The 17,251-nt window shown below is 44.8% G+C and overlaps 1 protein-coding gene across 5 annotated transcripts in view; it reads left to right on the top strand.

Moving 5' to 3' along the window:
* The window catches only part of PSD3 (pleckstrin and Sec7 domain containing 3), a 111,720-nt gene extending 98,837 nt beyond the window's left edge, over positions 1-12,883 (top strand). For all 5 annotated transcript variants that reach the window (XM_051641976.1, XM_051641977.1, XM_051641979.1 and 2 more), the window contains one exon: positions 3,148-12,883. In XM_051641976.1, the coding sequence (XP_051497936.1) occupies positions 3,148-3,360 (213 nt within the window). In that variant the 3' untranslated portion in view covers positions 3,361-12,883. The remainder of the gene's footprint in view (positions 1-3,147) is intronic.
* The last annotated feature ends 4,368 nt before the right edge of the window (positions 12,884-17,251 follow it).

Here is a 17,251-nt window from a genome sequence, read left to right as displayed (position 1 = left end):
AATACATTAAATATAAGGTGATTGTGAGTAATCAGCATGGCTTTGTGAAGAAGAAATCACACCTGACCAACATGATAGCCTGTGCAATGTCTGGTGTGATGGATGAGGGGAGAGCAGTGGATGTTGTTTGGTTTTGACTTGAACAAGGATTTTGACTTTGTGTCCTCTAACATTCTCATAGACAAGCTGATAAAGTGTGGACTAGGAAGTCAATAGGTGGTTTTCAAACAGGCTAAGCAATTGAGATCAAGGGGTTATGATCAACAGCACAACATCAGTTTTGAATACAGGATGTACAGAGCAAGCCACAGACTTGAGTTCTGTAGGGGTCTTGTGCAGCTTGGGAAAGTAAAGATTTTCTTGGCTTTGGGTCTGTGACACAAAGTTTATTTTCTGTCACTTCTAGCAGTATGATGAGATGGGATGAAACATCGGCTGGAGTTTTAGTTGAGTATCTAGTTGATATTAGAAAGACTGATGGAGAGGGAGACCGTAGTGGGTTTTTTCTGTTTTCCGTCAATTTTATCATGCACGTCTTTAGCGAAATATTAGTCAAGTACCTCAGCCTGAAGCAGAACCAGTGCAGCCCAGGAAACAAGATGTCATCTTCTCTAATGAGAGCCTTGAACAGCAGCTGAACTGTGTGGTTCAGCTATGTGATCAGCACTACAGGAATTCCTGCCTAGGCAGGCAGGTGTTGGCACCAGCTTCAGTAGTATGTGAGAGACAGTGATTCAAGGTGCTGTGTAATGCTGTGTTACCTTCACAATGGGCACAGATTTTGTAGGCCATGTTGAACTATATAGGCAGTAAACAGAAAATAATAATAATAATAATAATAATAATAATAATAATAATAATAATAATAATAATAATAATAATAATAATAATAATAATAATATCAGTTATATGAAAATACTGAATGGAAACTGGAGACTTTCCCCCAGTGTTGGAGTTTCCTCACCTTCTCTTCAGAACAAAGTTCTGTCAGGGTCAGTCAGGCTCAGGAGCTGGTGATGGACTTTGCTGCATGGGGTCAAAACAAAAGGGCAAGAGGCAGGTGAGGCAGAATTTTGCACTTGGCTCCTTCAGGCTGAGCCTGGAGATCAGACCTTGTATCTGTGTACAAAGGGCCATGCTGATACATCTCCAGAAGCACACTCCAAGTCCCAAAGAAAGCAGCACAGTCTCAGTAATAGTCTCATTAAGAAGAAGCCAGATTCCTTTTCTGTAGGTCCTTGTAGTGGCTTTTGTTCACCCACTGGCATTCGGTTCATTCTTGCTCCTGCTGAAAGACAAGTGAGTTGGCATTTCCTTCTGAGGGGAGGTGGACCAGGAGATGCCTGGTTGTTCAGTTCATTCAGGGATGCAACCAGGAGCATTTCTTTTTGCTAGCATCTTTGCTTGTAGACACCAAGAAGGAACATTTTCTCTTTGATAGCTGTCTGAGGAGTAGCTGTCTGCTTGAGGTGATGTTTGCTCATTGCAGCAAATTTTTGGTTAAAGAGTGCTGTCAGGTGGGAGGTGAAGCCAGAAATTTGTCAGATGTACCTCGTCTCCTCTTTATTGTGGGCATTCAGTCTTCAGAGATAATGTTGCAAAAGTTTTTGAATGGTTTTAACTTCTGCATTTTCAGTTTCTGGACAGAATTTTCCAGATTATTTTAAGAAAAAAAATTCCACCAGCTTTAATACCTAGCTTCAGATGTCAGATTACTAAAAGAGGAAGTTTGTTGCAGTTGAAATCAAAATAGAAACTCCCAAGCACATTGCTTAATAGCAGTAGAAATTGGGACCATAAAGTCCAGGGGAAAATAGTCATTGACAGGCAAGCAAGGCAGAAACTGGTCCTGGGTTTCCATTCTGTTTGACAGGTCTTGCCTGGTGGTGTTTACTGGACCAACAAAAAGCAGAAGTCCATATGGCAATTAAGTCCTGTTCTCCCTGGATGAATATTATGCTGATCCCAGGCCTAGAGCACTGGCTTGACTTTTGTTTTGCAGAGGTGTCCCGTTCATTGTGTGATGAATCACTTATCAGCCCAGTGCACCATCATCAGGGTTCTGCTTGCTGTTTCTCCTTTTCATTTTTTACTGAATAACACATCTTATCTGCTTCGTGTATTTGTCCTTGCATTGTGGATCTGGAGCTCCAGATATGGAATGGATAAAAATGCATTTTACTTCAGTTTTAGGTGGATTCTTTCATGATCCTCCTCTTTGAGGAAGTTTTGTTTATTCATAGGACTCTTTGGAAACCCAGTCACCTTCTCACTTCGCCCCCCCTTTATATTCTAGACTTCAAAGCTTTTTGGCTTCCTGCCCTCGAATAAGAGTTATTATCACAACTTCATTATTTGATTAAAAATTGGAATAATTTTCCTTCAATACCTTTTCCTCTATCAGGAACATAATAGTTTGGCAACCGTTTTGCCACTTTGAAATCTAAATTAACAGTCAGTATGGATGTTTATGTCTTCCTTTCCTGGTCCCCAGCCCACTCTGATCACCTTAATTACAATGCCTGCACCATGTCTTCAGTGGCTGTGTGAGGGGCAGGTTATTAAACAAATCCTGGGAACTGGCTCTGGCCTTGCAGAACATCCTCTTATGGGCTTAGTGGTGGCCAAGCTGCTGCAGTCCCAGCTTAGCAGGACCCAACTTTGGTTTCTCCCCCTGTGGGCAAAGGAACCAGGGCCTGCTGGTGGGAGTGGAGGGACACAGGGTTTTTGTTCTCCCTTCATGCCTGCATAGGGCACAGAACATCTCAATATGTGTGAGCACAGAATGTGACTCTGGGTGACAAAGGTCAGCAAGCTCTTGCTTGGTGTTGTTACTCAGGAATCACCATTTGCTTCAACTCTCTGCGAGCCACCACTCAGCAGACCCACTGGGATCTGTGTGCTGCAGAGCAGAGTGCCTCTCATTGCTCAGCACCCCGGGCTCAGCCTGCCTGAAGTCCTTTTTTATACAGTCTAATTTCCATTAGCTACCATTGTTCATGTCCATATCAGGCACCATTGTTCGCATCCATATTAGGCTCTTGGCTTTCCAGGCCGACAGAAGCCGCTAAGTTACCCAGATGGTCTCTCAAATGCTTCTGCAGAATTTATTTCAGACTGATTCAGGTCTTTCTTTTCATTTCCCAGAAAAATCGCTATGAGATTTACGTTGGCCTTCTGAAAGAAGGGGTGAAGGACCTGCTGAGCAGCGGAGAGAACGATGCACCAGGACTGAAGAAATCTCACTCGAGTCCCTCATTGAATCAGGAGTCTCCAGTTAGTGCCAAGGTGAAACGCAATGTCTCGGAGAGGAAGGACTACAGGCCAGAAACACCCAGCATCAAGCAGAAGGTCACTTAGTGTGGAAATGACAACTAGGGGAACAGCCATGCAGCAAAGTACCGGTGGTCAAAATGTTTTCATTTAATAACCTGTCATTCACAAAAAATAAGTGCATCTGCCTGAATGGGGTGTTAGTGACATTTTCTATTGTATATTTTGCTGTTTCTGTGCAGATTGTGGGAGATGTCTTTGCTCCTGCTTTGCTTTGCTTTGTTAATTTGTCATTTAGCAATTGAAGCATCGGGACTTTTTGTGTTGTTCTGTTTCTAAAGGAGCTGGGGGAGGGGTAGAGCGCTGTGACGTATTTTCTGTCTCTTCCCTGTTTATCTCCTCCCATCAGCACGTGGCTTTCATCTCTCAAGTCACTTGTCACTTTATTTACGCGATGGGCAGGAAACGTAACTGGACAAATGCTGCAGTGCTGTGGATGCAAGCTGTGGCTGTGAGAGGAGCTGTGCAAACCGGCAGCTGCAGAAGGATGGCTGGAGCCTGGGGTGCTGGGAACACTGGTTTCCTGACAATGCAAAGCATGTTGGTACTGGTACTTCATAGCAGGGGCTACAGTAAATAGTCACTGTTGCTAAACGTTATTGCATTGACCCTGGACCGACAAGCGTGAAAGGATGAAACCTGGAAACCTCTGGCAAATGCTGGGATGACAGCTTTGGAGTACTTCCTTTGCTTCCTTCCAAGCAAAGAGTCTTCTCCTGAATGAGCAGGCTGGGGGTGTCCAAGCCCGTGCTATCTCTGTGGTCAGGGAGATTAGGAATTACCCAGTCAGAATGACTACCTGGGCTTTACATTTATTTGCAGAGGAGGCTGCTGTAGATATCACCCTTTAGCATTAAAGACAGAGGGCCTCTGTGTAGTTTTTAACTATATGCTCTCCATTAGCTGCTATTTAGAGCCTTACAATATATTGTACCCTTATTCTCCCCGTTCCAGGAGTTTCCTTGTTGGTGTACACAGATAGGTGTTTGCCATTTCTCTGCTAGTGACAAAGCACTTTGCCTTTTTTCTTCGGGAAGGGATTCTCCTGAGCTCTCCATATTCCTGCTTTAGCTCACGTATAGATGAAAAAGGCTGGTGCAGACTGAGTAAAGGGACAGACATGTCCTCACTGCAGGCCAGGGTTTGATGCTGTCCTGGCTACTCTGTACCAGGAGGCCAGCACAGGACAGCCTCAGCCTTGGCAGATCCTACCCTCCACCCACCTTGCAGCTCCTGTATGCCCTGCACCAGGCTATCAGAGGGGGAAGTGCAGAATAGTGAGAGAGCACTATGAGTAGAGCTTTCCTTACCTGAAAGACCCCTTTTTGTGACACAGACCCTTGTTGTGGCCAGCAGTCTTCAGGCACAGGGAGTAGAAAGATGAGGTAGGAATAATTTTCCTGCTTCCCAGTCCCTCTTGCCTGGGGCAACATCATTGCTCTGCAGTGAATGCCGGCTCACCTGTTACTGAACACCCTGAGTTTTAATCTCAGGTTTGATACTGGCTTACTGGGTGAGCTCAGACAGGTCTCTCCCGTTTCACCTCAGTTTTCCCCTGTATCAAGTAGTACAACCAAACTGACCATTCCCACAGAGCACCTTGGGAGGTAATGTTGAGGGCCAGTTGAAAATTGTTTGTTGCTGTTATTTTTGTTGTGCTGGGCACAGGGCAGACTTCCTGATGGATGTAATTCTTAATGCATAAAGAAACATCAAGATCAATGCAAGGACTGTTTAAAAAGGTGCTGGTGTTTCTAGCCAAGTAGTTGATGGGCCACACATCAAAAAAATCACCACCTGAGTGGATTTGTGCTCTGCCAGACTTCCCAAAGAGTCCAAGTCAATTAATCTAGTTTATTGAACTGCCAGTTCAGTGGGCAGGACAGGGAGTGATCAAAGAGAAAAGAACCTTAGCAAGCACCACATGACTTGCCTCCCACACTGAGGACCACTGTGCCACAGCTTTCCCAGTGGTGAGCTCATCATTGGCTGTAGCAAAGATGTCGTGTGCTCAGATGCCAGGAGGTGTTAGAGCAAATCAATCCTTGCTGTTGCAGCTTGGCAGCAAGACCAGATGGGGACTGCTTCTACGTGTGACGTCGGGACACCCATAGAGTCATGGAATCATAGAATGGTTTGACTTGGACCTTCTGAAGGGACATTAAAGATTATCTGCTTTCACACCCCCCACCCCCCCCCCCCCACTTCATCAGCAGGGACACCTCCCACTAGACAGTGTTGCTCAAGAGATCTGTCATCTGTCACTGAGAGTGGCTGGTCTGTGCTAGAAGTTAGGAGGTTATCCCCTAATCCTGACTACAATGCTAAAAACTGCAGTCCTAAATAGGAACTGCCAGTGCTTCCTGAGCACTGGGGCTTTACAAGTTCTGTCTGCTTGCTACAGTGGAACAAATGTTCAGTTCTCTTCCTGAAGAGGAGAGATGCCTTATGCTGCTGGAGCCAAAGTGATGTCATGTGTCATGCTGTGTTAGGAGACTCTGTGTAAACAGGTGAAAGATAGTCCTCATTGAGAGGGATTGTTTAAGTGAATCAAGTGTGGTAGATCAACAGGTCTTGGAGGGGAAACAAAACCAGGCGATTCCTGCAGCTGTTCATCATGCTCTGGAGTTTTAAAACAAACAAGCTGAACAGAGAAAAGCAGAAACTTGGGCAGTGCCAAATGCGTATTTCAGAGGAAAATTTGTCCCGTCTTAGATGAAGGTGTTAGCATGCAACAAAAACAGAAAAAATGTGCAGATTTGTGAGAGGGCCCTGCTTGGCTGTCAGGGCAGGGTTACCTAGGTGAACTTCTGGAAGACGAGCTGGAACACGCCCAGCAAACCTCTTGTGATTATGGAGTGTAATGGCTTAAAAGGCAAGGAGATGACATTTACATTTTTATTCCTGGCTTTCAAAATACTCTGGTTGCTGTAGACTGCAGGTAAATTGCTGAGCTCAAAAAGAAATCATTCCTGCAAAATGCTTTCCCCAGCTTTGACACAGAAACTGGATAATTCCTCTTCAAAGTCATTGCAGAGGATATGATTTGAAGCAATAGGAAAAGTGAAAAAGTGAACTGCAAAAATGATACTTTTTTGTCATTATTTATTCTCTATTTCCATGTATACTTGTAAACAGATTAGAGTATATTTTTGAAGTCTCATCTAGGCTTAGCAAATGCAGTTTTTCACTGCTGTTTTCAGTCATTAAACATTTGTTGAGCTTGCAGTGCTCTTGGTGAAACTGCTGAGACGTGCAGATTAGTTTACCAAAAATTTGTCAGGTTCTGCTCAAGTTTTAATTCATGTCATTTTACTCTATTGCTTTACCAATTCTAGGCATTGCAGGTGCTCATGAAAATGCACGTTTTGGAGGCCGAGGGAGAAAGGTGATCCTGTTGTCTAAGGCTCTTGGACTCCCTTGGGAATAGGTTTATTCACTAAGCAGTACCATAGTTTGCTTTTTTCCCCACTGCTGATGCTACTGTAAAGGGTGGGGGCAGGTTCTCAGGAGGTCTCAATGGTGCGTCTTCTTGCGTGGCACCACTGAGAGTTTGGGCAGATAGTTTTGCATGGTACCTAGTACTGTGCCTTTCTTTGCTGAAATGTTTGCCTTTAGCAGGGATCAGTGCTTGACCCCAGTAACTCAGGAGCTCCTGTTGTAATATATAAGGATATTCTGCTGGTTTCGAGCCCTCACCTTGGACCCACTGTGTACCTGAATGTGGTACTGGCAGAGAAGCCTGCAGTTTTATAGGGGTGCCCAGTGCAAGCAGGAGTTACTGGCAGACCACCCCGAGTGTGTGTGTGTGTGTGTGCAAGCCATCCTTTGCATTGGTGATGCAGGGAGATACCATCCTCCCTTGTCATCCTTCCTGCTGCAGTGTGCAGCAGTCTTTCAGGCAAAGCCCCTGCCTGCGTGTGGAGACTGTGGGTGCAAGGAGGGGAGAGCAGGATGGGGCTAACAGCTCCTCACATCTCTGCTCTCAAGATGCAGAGAGAGGTCCTGGAGGAACCTGTTCTGATCTGAAGCATTGGTGGTTGCTGACCCTCTGGGGGCTACATCATCTCCTCTGCCTGGGAGGAGAAGCAGGAGAGGACTTCACTGGGTGTGCACCTGACAGCAGAGAGGCATGGGAGAAGGGCAAAATTGTCTTGCCCTCTCCCTGCTCAGTAACCAAAGCAGGTGAGATACTCTCCCAGAGCCAAAACTGTCCTCTCCATGATTCAGCTGGATGCAGTGGTTTGGTTGTGATGGTTTTCGTTCAGCAGCAACTGCAAAGGAGACTGTCTGGGCTGGCTTTGTGTTTGTGTGTGTTCTGCAGATAAATCACGCATGGACTAGTGAACATGACTACAGCTTTTAAATCCAGTATTTATGTTGTGTCTTTAATTGATGTAGAGATAAGTCAGCCAGCAGCGTGATTAATGCAGCGGAGCTGTGGGGGAACACTGTTCAGCTGCAACACCGACTCAGACAGTTTTTCATCTGTAGCCAGCCACTTGTAAGTGGTTACCAGCAGCTTTCTAGGGGCTTGTAACAGCTCATCCCTTAAATGCTTTCACTCTGATCCTGCCTACTCTTAGGGTGTGGTCTGTCCATCTTTGAGGACTGTCCCGTAGAGCAGTGTTCAGTGCAGCCCTGCTTTGAGCAGGAGTTTGGACTAGCAGGCCTCCAGAGACTGGAGTTGTTTGGTGACATTCCACAGCTCCAGTGCCTTCTGGTAACAAGGCTGGTTGTTCTTCTGGCTTGAAATAGTTGATTTTTTTGCCTTTCTCTATGGAGGAGTGGGGTTCTTGCTTGATTAGGGTAGCCCTTTCACTGAAGAGGTGGTTATGGCAGTGGAAAAAGTCAGTGGTGGTAGGGTTATCATCACTGGGCTTCCACAGGCATTGCATGGTAATCTTCTTGAAAGCAGGGAAGGCTTTTCTCTACGCAGGGAAGTGGCACTGCTTACCATGTCTGCATTCTCCATCCCTAAATCAATTTTGGCCTTGTCGCACTATGGTCTGACAGCTCCTCCTCCTTTTCTGTCAAGCTGCTCCTGTCTGTCATATTAGCACCTCAGCTGCTTCTGTATAACAGGTCTCTTTCCTTCCATGCTTGCAGAAATCCAGAAAATTTGACTGTCCCGTCTTGCCTTGGGAAAGCCTGCTCAGACGCAGTGCTGCGTCAAGTGGATAACCCTGTGAACAGCTTTTTCATTTTCCTTGTTGGTAGCCGGTGTTTCCAGCCACAGTTGTAGCTGGGAGGTGTGAGACAAAGTTTCAGACTGCTGTGATCCTCCAGCATTATGCTGCAGGGATGCAAGATCCCCTCTCCAGCACTCAGACCAGACACTTCTGACATTCCTAGTTTCCTTTCCAAAGGTGTCAGGGGCAGAGGCAACCCATGCCATGGGTAAACTTGGAAACATTGTTTTGAGAGGAGTTGGGTACTTTCCAAATCAGGCCATACATTTTGCAGCCTTCTGTGGGGCTGTATAAAAAAAAATAAAAATTAAAAAATGACATTTCCAACCATCAATCCCTGGCCCAGTTGTCAGAAACACCATCTCCTTTTGCAGAGACGAAAGCTGGGTACACCACACCTCATCTAAAGCAATCTTCCAGCTTGCTGTTTGTTTAAACTCTCCCCATTGTTGCTTTCCCCAGGCTCTGGCAAATCACATCTGCTCTGAGAGGGCCGTTTTTCCGCATTTCTCCCCAAAGCACAAACAGAGCTCCCCAGTGTGTGTTCCCAGCATCCAGTATCTAGGCTGCCTAGAGGGGTGAGCCAAAGAAGCTGTCTCAGAAATTTCTTTGAAAGAGGTAGTCTCCATCTTCTGCTTTTTAGAGGATATTTTTAGTGCATATAGAATCAGTAAGCCTGGCCTTTCCTGTCTCCCAGAGCTCTCCTAGCAGCATATAGTACAGTCAGCTGCTTTGCTGTGTGGGACCTGAACATTTGCTCCAGCAAGAAGAGGCTTTGTTAGCCTCCAGAAAAATTGTATCACCTAAGCTGAGCACCAGTGCACAGGGCAACAACACTGTAGGAAAATGGTAAGAAAGCCAGTGCCACCATCCTCGTTGCCCTCAGTCCTGGGGGTAATTAGAAATGCTGAGTTCCTTTTCCACCTACACTGTGCTGCTGGAGGCACTGTCCCTACCACCTGCTGCTTTTCTCCCTTGTGACAGCAGCACCCTCACCCGGGGTGCCACAGTCACATCGTTAGGAGGCTGGTTAAAATAAGAGCAAGGAGGACAGATCCCAGGAAAGTGTGTCTGCGTGCCATCTGGGAGTATCAGTTGGCAACATCTAGTTGAACAGTGAAAGGAGGCAGGGTCAGCCCTGCCTGAGAAAAGGTACCTTGCTTGTCTTTTCTGTGAGCTGCAATGAATTGTATTGTAATTATTTATTTATAGCACTTGCCTTAGCAAATGCAAACAACAGCTTTCCCAAAGGCCACACCATTGACCTGGCTTTGCTCATGTGGTCAGAAGGAAGAAATTTAGGCCAGCCCAAAGCATTCTTTGTCCTCCTCTGTGAACAATGAACTAAACCATAAAAGTCATGAATGTTTAAACAATGAGGGACTTCCCATGGCATCTGATGATAAATCTGTGCCAGAAATCAGCTGGGGAACAGGTCAGAGGTTTATTTGGACCAAGGAGAAGTACATCACTTACCACTTTCAGTCCTTGCATTCCTGCAGACTACAAGAGCAGGATTTTTCTCTGATGTGAACTACTGTCATTAGTAGCCACCCTAAAGCAGTGGCCCTGAATATAGCTCACCTAAATGAGACCAGCACAACTTTTTGTCTAAGCAGGCAAGGTTTCAACTTTGCCTTGGAGACTTGTTAGGCACAAAATCCTCTGACTCCCCTGAACCTCTGGCTGGGAGAAGGGAGAACAGTAATGTCCATTTGGTGTCACTGCACAGGGCAAATTCTGTCAGTGATACAAGTCTTGCATCACTTGCACACTTATGAAAATTATGCTCAGTGCTGTCACATTCTGAAAGACTGTAGGATGAGAACAGGGGTGGGTTGTGTGGGGTTTTTTTTATTTCTACATATTCATGACAACTGTGTCCTCTTACTCAAGGCTGGGATTATAACTTGGCTAAAGGAACAGAGTTTTTTTGGCAGTTTGAAAACTTCAAAATAACTGCACTTTGTCTGAGGTACAATCTGAGGCTTATGTTACTCAATGAACATGTTTAAGTGATGCCTATAGATGTGTGTATGTATTTCATAGGTATAGTATGGCTTCTGTGACTCAGCACTCCAAAGCCTGCTGTTCTTTTCTGGGATTTATTTTGGTCAAAGCACTTCAGCAGCTGCAAACTTTCTTAGGATGCTTGTCGTTGTAGTTTTTCTTGAATTAGGTTAAACAGTCATCAGAGCTTTCACAGGTTTAGGGTATTCCTGGAGCTGCCTTGATCCCCATGGGTTTGTCCACCAGGAGCTGCCTGTTCAGCACGTCAAATGCAAAGTCATGTATTTGGGAGTCTAAGCAAGGATTCTGGGTGGGATTTTCTGCCAGCTCAACACTGAGCTAACTCTTGTTGTTCTCAGCTGATGCCTGCATTGGGAGCATCTGTGCTGATGACTTCTGAAAGTCATGCTCTGGGGATCTAATGCGCAGCTTTACTTCTGAAAATGTTGTTCTGAAAATGCTCTGTGAAATCTCGGCAAGAGGACATCATGGCCAAAAGTGTCCAAACAGGACAGATACCTGTGATGTCTCCTGCAGATACAGGTGTACAGAAGTAGTGAGGGTTTCTTTCTGCAACTGTACCGATTTCCAGAAGAATATCTGGCTCATCAGCAGAGAAAAAAAGAGCAGCAGGGCTGAAATATCTGTCTTGGGTATCTCGTACGCCTCCCAGAGGTGTCCCTTGGAAGTTTTAAACAACCTTTTAACAAGTTGCTTATCTAAGTAAAAAGACTTAAGGAAACACGATGTGTTTTCCTGTTGCACTCTTGTCAGGGCAACATTGGCATTATCTGCATTATCTCTGGAAAGGGGGAGCAAAACCTGAGGTTGGTATTCCTACCTGGAGTTACAGAATCCTTACGAAGCAGTTACCCTGAAGCACTTGAGCAAGCTCAGTGAAGCCAATCCTTTATGCTTCTCTGGACCATGGCCAGAGTGATCATGTCTTGCAGAACTGAGATGCAAGGAGACTGCAGCTCAGGGCTGTGTGAAGAGGGACATCACCATCGCCTTGCTCTGGGTGAGCTGTATTCCTTTTCCAGGAGCTGAGTTCCCTCCCTTGGGTTACCTGCCTCCCATGGTGATGCAGTGGGAAGATGAGGTTGAGCACTGTTGCACTCAGAGTTGCAGCTAGGAAGGGTCATTTTTCCTTCACCTGAGCTGTTGCAGAGTTGTTTTCCCTTAGGCCAAGGGACTGAATTACCAGATACTGTTGCATGGTACTCGTATGGGAAGAGTAACTCTTTGTAGTTGTAGTGCAGGAAAAACATTTTGCACATGTGGGTACACGCACCCTGTGCATCTCTTGTGTGCAGGCATAGCCTGGCAGGGCAGCAGTCCTTGCTAGATGTTTCCTCTGGGTGGCCTCCAATCCATTTTGCCAAGTGTAGGAACCTTCTTTCTGATAACCTTCAATTCAGTTTTCTCTAATCACTGAATTGCTGGAGTGTTTTTCCTGCAACACACTAGAGACACAGTCCCTGTCTCACTGCTTTGTGGTGACTCCTTGGTTTGCTATGAAGCAGCATTGAGGTAATCACTAAATCTTTTCAGCAGCATGAAGCTGCTCTGACTCTTGGGGCAGTCACTGTCTCAGGTTTGAGGCTGTCCTACCACCAGGGCACCCCATTTTGTCCCTGGGAACATGCATGACCAGAAAAGCATACTCCTCAGTGGTCAGAGTCAGAGCTGTGCAGACTAAGTCAAGCCCTGGTTCATGGGACATGTTTCCACGTGCTGCTGATGTCCATAAGGACTCAGAAATATACTTGCTTGCACAGAGATGCTAACCTGAAGCAGAGTTGTCGCTCTTTTCTACAGGTACCACAGGATGCCCTCCCTTATTCTGCTTCATGTAACTGGTACTAGAATGATCATTTCCTGATAAATGAAGGCACTTAATCAGTCCTCTTCCCCTTGGAGGAAGGACTTTTGGGGATATTGTTATATCATTTAAAATAATATTTTGGAATTTAAGTTTACATTGCTTTATTTTTCACTTGAGGTGACTGTATATAAATATTTTCCTCTATTTTATCATTGCTGATAAAGTAAGCCTACGGTATACAGACAAATAATTTGCCTTTGATGTATTGGAACTGTAAGATATAAAGTAGACTTCTCTCTTGTGTCCATGTTCCTGATATAACTCTGTTTCTCTGTGTTTTTATAAGTTGGAATAAATGTTGCTTACGGGCAACAGAGAGCCTGCAAGCTTCCCAATAATTTTTATGTAATTGAAATCAAGCAACCCTAGTGAAGGATCTCACATATGTATAATGATATATGTATATGTACAAACTTTAGAAAGAAATAAACCAAATGTATTTCATCTTCTGAATACTGAATGTTTGTTGTTGTGGTTTTTTTATTTGAGCCCTTACTGTTGCTTGCTATGGGTGAGAACATGAAGGTGGCTTTATCTCCAGCTGTCCTGCTTAGGGAAGGTACAGGCCACTTAGCTGGTGCAGCCTTTTCCCCAGACTACCCTTCTGGCTGTCAGCACTTCCAAGGTTTCCTGAGCTGAGGGTGCATGTTCTGTCTGCCTTACAGAAACACGGGCTGGACCTGAGTACCTCTGCCAGGGCAGAAGCCAGTGTGGCCCCACACAAATATACAGGATGTGCTCCTTACCAAAGGACGCACAAGGAGGCATGTAGTGGAGGTAACCAATGAGCCAGTGGTACTGCATGCACACAAGTCCTGTGTGAGGGAAGCTGAGGCATGTGTCTCTTCCTTTTGCACCTCTGAAAGAGGTGACTTCCCCTCTGGGCCATTACAAGGTCTGCAGAGCTTCCACCGCTTAGCTGTGAAGAGGTGCCGAGATGAAAATTGAGTGATTAAAAATGGGTTTTTCAGCACATGGGTTGGAAGGAAGAGGCTGCAGCAAACAGCTATTGAGAAATAATCAGGAGTTGAACTCAGGATTTTTATGAGGTGGTTTGTTTAAAGTCAAGCTTGTAGTTGCTGTTGGCCTGGTGGATGGGTAGCAATGACCCATAAGAGGCAAAAGAGTCAGAAACTGAAGAAGAGGGAGAAGTGGGCAAGAAATTATGGCTATTCAAGGTGAGAGGAAGCAGGCTGTCCAACACAAAGAAAGCAAACAGCCTTATGCTTGCAGTTCTTGGTTGGACATGGCTCAACATACAAAGATAGGGTACTGTGTGGAGAGTAACAGGGCATATGAAGAGTATGTCCCTGCTAGCAGGTGTGGCATGGAGAAGTTTTGCAACAGGACTGGGAGCTTGTATTTGGAGACAGTAGTAGTGAAGACATGTTTTTTCTTGTCAAGATTTCAGTGAATGTTTAACCATGTGGAGATTTTTGGTTTTTTTGTATTTTTCCTCCAAGAGATTCAGCATGTTAACTTTGTATTAATGGCAAGACCTCCAGTACTTTAGATATGCAATTTTTTTCTTTTCCCAACACTGTGCCATGGGATGTCAGAGTCTTTCATTGCTGTTCCATCCTGGTTACTTCTAACAGCTCAGGTTTTTTTTTGTTCAAGTGCATGCTCCTGGTTTAGTGCATCTTTCATGAAAAGACTAATCAAAGTGGTGGTGAGGATGGGTGGGAGTGTTTTACAAAGATGTATTAAATGCCTCTTCTAAATCCAAGTGAATGTTTTAACCATGTCTGAATACTAATGTCAGTGCTGCTCACCACATCTTTTCCTATTTTATTTTCCTTGCTGACAAAGTCAATGCTGAGCATTTTCTGCTGATCCCTTTCTGCCTAGAATCATTACTCACGTCACGTTGCTCACAATACATTACACTAGAACAAAATGACAGAACAGGTGCAGAGTGAAAGACAGATGTATTTATATTCCCCTCATTGTCCATTTTCAGTCCAAGTTCCAAGTACAGAATATAATTATCAAGGGAGCCTTGAAAGGGCTGGCTTGTGTATCCAGGTGAAACCTCCACAGTACATAGAAGCTACACTTCTCTGGCTGTTTACAAATAATGTAGCATGAGAGAGTGACTTAGCCTGTAAGTAATGCACAACTTGGTCTGAAATTGTCATGAGTACCTCTAGATTAGAAATAGGAAGAAAGTTCTTACCCAGCAGAGCAATGATGTACTGCAGTGGCTGCCTAAACCACAAGGAAAAGGCAAAATACCCAGTAGCTTTTAAGGTGGAACTTGAAAGGAAATTATATGGTGATGACCCAGGTTCTTGTCTGCCAGGCCATCGCATGCTTCAGCTTTTTTTCTGTGTTTGCTGCTAAATCGATGTTTCGCAAAAGAAATCATGCCAGCTGCTGTAGTAGTAATTTCTCTCAGGAAAAGGGCCATGATAGAAGACATTAACTACTGCCCAACAGCTAGCCACCATGCCAGATTTGCTGTTATGGTCGTGTTCCTTTTATGGCATCTCTTCTGGTCCCATTTCACAGCTTGGTTTTGGGTGCATCAGGTACCTAAGTGATGCAGGTCTTTATTTTGGGGGTGTGCTCTTGACAAGAAGACACAAAGACCAGGAGCTTAACTGAGATGATGTGGAGGAATCAAGGGCAAGTAGACTGATGTGCCTCAGAGAATGTATAAAGTAATGTGTTGCTGGAATGAACTGGAAATCTGTGGGGAGGTTTTGGCCCTCTGTATGCTGCATCAGTAATACTGTATAAGGCTGAGATTGCTCCAATAACAACTTAGTAAATACCAGGCTTTGGTACAGATGATGTTGAATTGGGCCAGCAAAGAAAAAGTAATGAGGGAGACGTCATGTCTTAGGAGCTTGCGTAGAGAAAGGGAGATAGAAGGGTGGCAAAAAAGATGTTCTAGAAATAGAAATTATGAATAAGGAAGAAAATCAGGTAAAGAAGAAGGACAGGGGGAGTCTTCTAAAAGGTGGCTTGCAGGTGCCTACAGACAACAGTGATACTGGCTTAGAAACCCAAGCTAGTGGGACTCCCCATTGGGCTATTTAACAGGTCTGTGTCTGAAAAACTCAATGTGAGAGGGTGGGCTGCAGAGGGATAGACTGCCAGCCTGATGACAGGTCATATGGGGAGGGAAGGGTGGTGGATTTGTAAGTGAATGGTACATGTGAGTCATAATATTTAAGAGTGTTAGATTAACAGCTTTATAATTGTGTGTAACAGGTTGGGAAATAGTGTAATTGCAGATTAGCAACAGTGATGTGTTTGTTTGATAATCAAGATATTGATTATTTCATAGATTGAACAATTTCTTAAGTAATGTGTTGCTTAATCACCAAACACTGTAGCTTCCAAAATCAGTTACATCCTGATCGTGTAATTTAAATGGAGGGAGCTGCTTCCTGAAAGAACAGTTAGATGGGGAGAAAGGCTCCCAGAGAGCTCCTGCCTAGTCTTAACTTGCTCCAGCCATAACAAATTTAATTACTTAGACAATTGCAAGGATTTTTGTAGGAATATTTGAAAATATTTGAATTATGCAGGAGCTGTGCCAGTGACCACAAGCTAAAAGGATGAGTCTTTATAATGCAAAAATAAGTGCAAAAAGGACATACTGGGAATGCAAGGTCTGTGAATTAAAATCTCAGGGACAGACTTTTATAGTGCACAACCATTGTGTTTTCTGAAAGAACAAACACTACTTTTCTGCACGTGTAAAGGCACTGGTGAGCGTTTAGCTGTGCAGTCTGGAAATGTAGGTGAAATGTACTGTACAGATGGCTAGAAGACTGCAGAAGAAAGCAGAATATAGCACCAGCGACTGAAAACTCTGTGCAAAAGAAGATGGTAAGGAGGGATTGCCCAAGCGGGGAGCAACTGGGAACTGTTTGAAAGCTGGAGGCAAGAAGAAGACTGCACAAGACTGTAAAGAGGCATGGGAGCATCTGAGCAGTAGCAGATTGAGTTACCACTTGGAAAAGGCAATCCATTAATAAGAAAGGAGCAGCCACCTGTGAAGGTTGCCTAACACCTCCCTTTGTCCAACTCCTCTTTTGGTGAAAAGTTCTCATTCACACATTGTTTGCAGAGGCACTTTGAACACTGTTAGGACTACCCTGGGGTCAAGAGAGTGGAGTGAGCTGTGTGCTAGCAGGGAAAACTGCTCAGAGTTAGCCAAGTGAAATACTCCTTCCTGTGTTTTGTAGCTTGGAAGACAGTAGCATCCCTGGGTCTTTGCACTGTCTGCTGGATGCCTTTGCTGGAAAGAGCAGAAAAAAACCCTCAAGACCAAGTTGAAGCACCTTTCCCATCTCCACTATACAATATGGGTGGAGTGGGATAGGCGGTGGTTGTTTGGTTTATTCCCCCTCAAGAAAATGTTCAGCCAGAATTCATCTTTCTGGTCTGCCTCACCTTTTGATGCTGAGCTCAGAAGCAGACAGTAGAGATGCTCTGTCACCTCTTTGGGAAGGTGAATTCCGTTAGTCAGATTGAGCAACCTGCTCCTCTCTACCTGGGTGTCCAGTGTAAAAAAGCACTCTTTCTATTTTCAGGGTAGTTCCAACCAGGACTTGTTAACAAAGATGAGTGTCTCTAGACACTTACTGTGGGTACAGTCTTCTCCACAGACACATCATTTGAGAAGTGGTTTTTATCAGTGTGATGATGGGGATGCTATTATGAGGATGGGTATGGAGAACGTTCCCATCACACCAGAAGCACGTGTGGTACCCAGCTCTTGGTGCACACTGCTGCTCTTCTGACCCCATCTGGGGCTGAACTGTGCTGGGCACCCATAAGTACAAGTACTGAGACAGGTGGATGGAGC

The sequence above is a fragment of the Apus apus genome, chromosome Z, assembly GCF_020740795.1.
Source record: "Apus apus isolate bApuApu2 chromosome Z, bApuApu2.pri.cur, whole genome shotgun sequence".
Taxonomy (NCBI): Eukaryota; Metazoa; Chordata; class Aves; order Apodiformes; family Apodidae; genus Apus; species Apus apus.
The sequence above is the reverse complement of the archived record's forward strand: the minus strand, read 5'-3'. Positions and strand labels throughout refer to the sequence as shown.